This window comes from Mesocricetus auratus, unplaced genomic scaffold, assembly GCF_017639785.1.
Source record: "Mesocricetus auratus isolate SY011 unplaced genomic scaffold, BCM_Maur_2.0 Super-Scaffold_4256, whole genome shotgun sequence".
In the NCBI taxonomy this organism is placed as follows: domain Eukaryota; kingdom Metazoa; phylum Chordata; class Mammalia; order Rodentia; family Cricetidae; genus Mesocricetus; species Mesocricetus auratus.
In genome coordinates, this window is record NW_024429182.1 from 91,718,514 (window position 1) to 91,725,870 (window position 7,357).

Sequence of the window (7,357 nt, forward strand, 5' to 3'; positions counted from 1 at the left end):
TAGGAGTGATAGAAACTATATTCTACAAACTTAAAGTAGATTAGAGAGGAATGAAATGAAATTGTTACCAACGAAGGGCACCAGGTAACACCAAAAGATGAAAACTGGTGTCAGTAGAATAAAAGGACTATGTGCAAAAAAGTGAAATCTTGTAGATGACAGACTTTGGAGATTTGAGAGACGCTAATAGTAATGGCCAAAGAAGCAGCTATTTTTATTGATAACCCACATAAATTTATTTACAATGGAGATGAACGAATTTGAGTGATAAGCAGAATCGCAGAATACTAACCTCTTTTCATAACTTTCTAATTATTCCTCACTTTAAGGCAGGATTCTATGGAATTGCTTTGCAAACAATGAAACAGACATTTTTCATAAACCTGATCACATAGTTCACAATGTCAGACAGAACTAGTTAAGGTCACCTCAAGATGCTTGCTCCTCAGATCTACATAAAAGGTGGATGTACTCTGAGGAGCACCACAGGCCTCTTACCTCACTATGAGGAAGAGATGCATATTAGTGATTCCACACACTCAGAATGCTATTTTTCTTACTGGTGCCACTGAAGGATGCAAGGGGAGAATGAAAATAGTCTTTGGTTCTCTGTTATCAGATCACACAGTACAAAAGGAAATTCAGTCTTTCAGAACATGGAAATAGCCTTAGAGAACTCAATGGTCAAATTTTGAATTAGTCAAATAACCAGTTGTGCATACATTCTGAAACAACCCATGTATATGTTTCTTTACTTGATATTCTTCTACAGAGACAAATAATGATTCATGGGTGAGGACAACAGAACGTCTGTTACAGAATTCATTTTCCTGGGCCTCTCACAGGACCCACAGACCCAAGTCCTGCTCTTCTTCATCTTTCTCCTCATCTACCTGCTCACTGTGCTGGGAAATCTGCTGATCATCGTCCTCATCCACACAGACCCCAGACTCCACACTCCCATGTACTTTTTCCTCAGAAACCTGTCCTTTGCCGATCTCTGCTTTTCCACCACCACAGTACCCCAGGTGCTTGTCCACTTCCTGGTGGAGAGAAAGACCATTTCTTTTGCCGGATGCTCAACACAGTTAGTCGTGTTACTTCTGGTGGGATGTACAGAGTGTGCCCTCCTGGCAGTGATGTCCTATGACCGGTATGTGGCTGTCTGCAAGCCTCTGCACTACTCCACCATCATGACACACTGGGTATGTGTCCAGATGGCTGCAGGGTCCTGGGCCAGTGGTGTATTTGTGTCCCTGGTGGATGCCACATTCACATTGCGTCTTCCTTACCGAGGAAACAATGTCATTAATCACTTTTTCTGTGAACCTCCTGCCCTCCTGAAGCTGGCTTCAGCAGACACTTACAGCACAGAAATGGCCATCTTTGCAATGGGTGTGATAATCCTCCTAGCACCTGTCTCCCTCATCCTCATCTCCTACTGGAACATCATCTCCACTGTGATCCAGATGCAGTCTGGGGAGGGTAGACTCAAAGTCTTTTCCACCTGTGGTTCCCATCTCGTTGTCGTTGGCCTCTTCTATGGCTCAGCCATATTTGCATACATGAGACCAAACTCCAAGATAATGAATGAAAAGGATAAAATGATTTCAGTGTTCTATTCAGCAGTGACCCCTATGCTGAACCCCATCATTTACAGCCTGAGGAACAAGGATGTCAAAGGGGCTCTCAGAAGAGTAACTTCAAGATAACATTTTCTGAGATGTAGAAGGAAGGAATTTTCTTCAAGATTTTTTCTCCCTTTATGTCATTCTTTTACATTTTCTTCTTGTTTTCATATATTTTTATCTGTTCCTTCCAATTATCATTTAAATGAAAGCGATCTACATATATCATGGTAAAAAATTTAGCTGAGAAAAGGGAAGAAAAGAGAAAGGCAAGTTTTGATTTACAAATGGAGAAAGGGAGTAACTGGAATGAAGGAAGCAAGGGAAGATGTTGTGCAAGTTGGGAGGGAGAAAGAGAGGGAATCAACTCTTCTTTTTTATCTTATGCATTTAATATGGAAATTAATAGTAAGTAGTGTCTGTATAAAATCAAGCTCTATTATAGAGCTATAGTCCTGAAAACAGCTTGGTATTGGCACAAAAATAGGCAGGTAGACCAATGGAACCGAATCGAAAGCCCTAATTTTAACCCACACACCTATGAGCACTTGATTTTTGACAAAGAAGCTAAAACTGTACAATGGAAAAAAGAAAGCATCTTCAACAAATGGTGCTGGCATAACTGGGTACTGGTATGCAGAAGACTGCAGATAGATCCAGGTTTATCGCCTTGTACAAAACTTAAGTCCAAATGGATCAAAGATCTCAACATACATCCAGCCACACTGAAACTTTTAGAAGAGAAAGTGGGAGATACTCTTCAACGAGTTGGTACAGGAGACCACTTCCTAAACATAACACCAGTGGCACAGGCACTGAGATCGACAATTAACACATGGGACCTTCTGAAACTAAAAAGCTTCTGTAAGGCAAAGGACACAGTCAAAAAGACAAAAAGGCAGGCCACAGAATGGGAAAAGATATTCACTAACCCTACATCTGACAGAGGGCTAATCTCCAAAATTTACAAAGAACTCAAGAAACAAGTCTCCAAAACACCAAAGGATCCAATTAAAAGGTGGGGTACAGAGATAAATAGGGAATTCTCAGTAGAGGAGGCTAAAATGGCCAAGAGACACTTAAGAAAGTGCTCAACATCCTTAGCCATCAGGGAAATGCAAATCAAAACAACTCTGAGATACCATCTTACTCCTGTCAGAATGGCTAGAATCAAAAACACCGAAGATAATTTATGCTGGAGAGGATGTGGAGAGAGAGGAACACTCTTCCACTGCTGGTGGGAGTGCCGACTTATACAGCCTCTTTGGAAATCAGTATGGAGATTCCTCAGGAAAATGGGAATTAATCTACCACTAGACCCAGCAATTCCACTCTTAGGCATTTATCCAAATGAGGCAGGTTCATACAACAAGGGCATCTGCTCCATTATGTTCATAGCAGCATTGTTTGTAATAGCCAGAACCTGGAAGCAACCTAGATGCCCCTCAACTGAAGAGTGGATAGAGAAAATGTGGTACATTTACACAATGGAGTATTACTCAGCAGAAAAAAAACAATGGAATCTTGAAATTCGCAGGGAAATGGATAGCACTGGAAGAAACCATCCTGAGTGAGGTAACCCAGTCGCAAAAAGACAAACATGGTATGTACTCACTCATATATGGATTTTAGACATGGATCAGGATAGTGCCAGTCTGCACTTCCACAGATAGAGAGTCTGGGAAACAGGAAAGAACCTAAAAGATATGCATATTATCCATGCACACATTTTCTTCCATTTTAAATCTTTCAGTGACAGTTTTTACTATCTAATATGTCTTCGCATGTTCAGGAAAGGCATTATTAAAAAAACTAAAGCCAATTAGATAGTGCAGCTGAGGGTGTAGAACATGTGGACAGGAGGAGCAGGCTGTGATCCCTATGACTTCTATGGAAATCTCCCAAACTACTAACTTCCAGAGGAATACAGCCTCTGTCTGCCTTTGTGCTACAGACACTCCAGTTGTCTTCTGCTTATATGGGAAAGCCATACCAGAGGCACATGGTACACAACCAGATGTTCTGACCATTTCTATAGAGGCTTTATATCACTGCTGAAACAGATTAGAATGGGAGCCTAGTCATCATACCACTCACACCCAGATAAACAAATCAACAGAGAATTGCCCATTGCCTACCAAGTAGCTTTTTAGTCTCTTGCATCAGGCATGGATTCTATAGGCTGAGATTGGGAAGGGTATGTTGAGTTTACTTACACATAGCTTATGTGCTTAGCCACATTAACACCTCACCATTACCATACACTCTTTTCAGACCACAACCTCTGAGCTAAAGTTTGGTCTCACTGATTGCTTTTTTTATTTCCAATTGTGTCCTCTAATCACTTTGCTGTTCAACATTAAAAGTAATTTGTCAATATGTAAGTATTCATTTGATACTCAAGAATAAAAATCATGTCCTCTTTTTACATATGTGGTTTAAAATCTGCGGTGGTTCCCATTTCATTGTTTCTGTGGGTTGCCTTTCTACAATCCACTTTCATTGGTTTACATCTACTATTTTGGTCCATTTATTTGTTTATTTTCCTCTTATTGACTGTGTCTTTACTCTTAACAATGATTTCTCAGACATAACCACCAAAAACACAGACAACACTATGCAAGTTTTTAATAATAAGTAGACTACACTGTATTGAAATAAAGCTTCATAAATTCATAACACATTTATGACATTTCCAGTGTTGGGCCAAACTATTTTTAAATTGTATGTCTATGGAACCACACTTTCATAAAAGTTACATGTATGCTCCTCAAATATAAAATAAAAGTGAAAAAAGGTGAAAAAACAAGTACCACAATTTAGAAACTATAACATCTACCAGATAAAGTTGTTCTGAAAGGTTGATGTAGAAATTCCTATATACTTCTAGTCATCAGAATGTAACAAGCTTTAAAGTGGCTCTAGGCCTCAGGCCATGGTGAGAGCAGAGAGACATACAGCTCTGCTCCTAGAGATCAAGACAGAATGTGAGATCAGTTTCAAGAGAATGATAAACATTTACCACCTTTGATTTTCTCACTTTTTTTCATGCCTCTATTGATCCAGTACCCAGCAATCTCCTTGGTCATAGAAGAGAAAATGAATGGGGCATAGTTATGACTACTTATAATCCAACCACTCAGAAATTTGAGATAGGCAGACCTTAAGTCTAAAGACAAGACTATGATATGTAGTGAGACCCTGTCTCAATAAAATATAATAAGCCAGAATCAAGCAAACATTAAAACCAAAAAACCTTACTGTTGGAGAATTCTCATCAAAAGAATCTTAAAGTGTTGACAGACATGTAAGGAATTGTTCAACATCCTTAATCATCAGGGAAATGCAAATCAAAATGTCTCTGAGATACCATCTTATACCTGTCAGAATGGCTCACGTCGAAAATACTGAGGACAGCTTATGTTGGAGAGGATTTGGAGTGCTGCTTGTGGGTGTGCAAACTTGTACAGACACTTTTGAAATCATTATGGCAGTTTCTCAGAAAATTGGGAATCAAAGGATGGATACTCAACAGTGTTTATAGCATCATTACTGATAATAACCAGAACCTGTAAACAACCTAGATGCCACTCAAATGAAGAATGGATAAAGAAATTGTGTTACATTTACATAATGGACCAATACTCAGTTGTAAAAAACAATAAAATTTGCAAGCAAATGGATGGAACTAGCAAAACCATCCTGAGTGAGATAACTCAGACTCAGAAAGACAAATAAGGTATGTGCTCACCCCAGCTAAGCCTCCTAGTAATAGTGGAGTGGTTGCCCAAATTGGCCTTCCCTCATAATCACTTTGGTAAATACCCCAATTATCATCATAGACCCTTTATCCAGTAATTGAAGGAACCAGATGCAGAGATCCACAACCAAGCATCAGGCTGAGCTGTGGGAATCCAGTTTAAGAGAGGGAGGAGGGAATATATGAGCAAGGGAGGTCAAGATCATGATGGAGAAATCTACAGAGACAGCTGAACCAAGCTTGTGGAAACTCATGAACTCTAGACTGACAGCTGTGGAGCTTCCATGTGACCAAACTAGGCCCTCAGTTTGTGAGAGACAGTTGTGTAGCTCAGACCACCTGAGGGGCCCCTGACAGTAAGACCAGGATCTAACCCTGTTACATGAGCTAGCTTGTTGGAACCCGTTCCCTACAGTGGGATGCTGTGCTCATTCAGCCTTAATTAAGGGGAGAGGGGCTTGGTTCTGCCCCCCACTTAATGTGCCAGACTTTGTTGACTCTTCATGGGAGCCTTTACCCATTGTGGGGAGTGAATGGGGGTGGGCTGAGGGGAGGTGGGGGTGTGAGAGGGAGAACTATGATTGGAATATAAAATTAAAAATTAAATCAAAATTAAATAATTAAAAACCTCATGTTGGAAATTACAATTAGACAACTGCTTTTTATAATTGTTTTGCAATTTCTTTTATTAAATATATCGTGTTTATTCATTGTGACTGGTTGATGACTACAGACTATCCCTGCGCTGCGATATACTGTATACATTTTGCACAATCTGACAACTGTGGAACAAACATTGTTTATTAATCGGTTCCCTTATAGCATTTTCATTGCACTTCACTTAAGTATACCACCAAATTTCTCCACCTGTTCACTCTCCTCTCTTACTGATCTTTTTCACCTCCAAATAGTCTCCCTTATGCTTTGCACACACACACACACACACACACACACACACAGATTCTTGCACATGAAAGAAAACATGCAGCACTTTGCCTTCCTTCTCTCTATTGTCCTCTTTTTGTTTCTCTAACACATTTTATTGCTGGCATTTCACCTTCTGCTATGTCATATTATCAAATGTAGGTTCTACATAGGACTGAATACATGTGACATTTGTCTTTGTGAGTCAGTCTTATTTCACTTAACGTATGAATTCAAGTTGTATGCATTTTATTGCACATGACATAATTTCATCCTTCTCTATGGCTGAGTAAAATTCCATTATGTTTATATGAAACATTTCTTCACCTCTTCATCCCTTGATAAGAACCAAGTCTAGGTCTTCTTCCAGGCTATTGTGTATGCATTTTAGTTTTGCAGCCATAGTATTAGGAAATCTACAGGTCACTCAAGGTAAGTGTGGTAGGTTTGGTACCCTGACTTTTGGACAGGAATTCATAGGTATGTTCATAGTTACATTCTTTAACTTGGGTGAGTCTATTGGTCATGATTCCACTATGGCTTCTATTTGATCCACAGAGGCCATTTTATTTACAACATTTTTGTTTTGTTTTCAAATTCTAAATATCCTTGTTTACTTTTCTCGGTTGTTACTGTCTTTCCATTCTTGTTGCTGATTTTGCATCAGTTTTGCTGAATGTTTTTCTTTCCTTGATGGTTTTTCTTTCAATCATTGGCCAATTTTCTTACTTCATTCATGTGCTGATTTATATCCCTCTTATATCATACATAGGTACCTTTTAGTAGTAAGCTTTTTTAAACTTCTTCTGACCTTCATCCAGCATTTTCACATCTTGGCATTTATGAATTTATTAGTTGAGGGGTGAAACGAATCTTTTGAAGAAGTCACAGTATGTGCATTTTCATGTTTCATCTTTTGGTTTGGATATCTCTGCTAGTTATTTGGGTTCTTAGTGACTTACACTGTTTTGAAATACAGCTAATAGAACTGCTGCCATCCTAGGAAATAAGCTTAATTAAGTTCAGGAGATCTCTGACTTACACA

The 7,357-nt window shown here is 39.2% G+C and overlaps 1 protein-coding gene across 1 annotated transcript; it reads left to right on the top strand.

Annotated features, from left to right (window-relative positions):
* Window positions 1–788: 788 nt before the first annotated feature.
* LOC121134942 (olfactory receptor 2D3-like) lies at window positions 789–1,712 on the top strand. The gene has a single exon (XM_040733373.1). It carries the CDS (start codon window positions 789–791, stop codon window positions 1,710–1,712), a length of 924 nt encoding a protein of 307 aa, XP_040589307.1.
* Window positions 1,713–7,357: the final 5,645 nt, after the last annotated feature.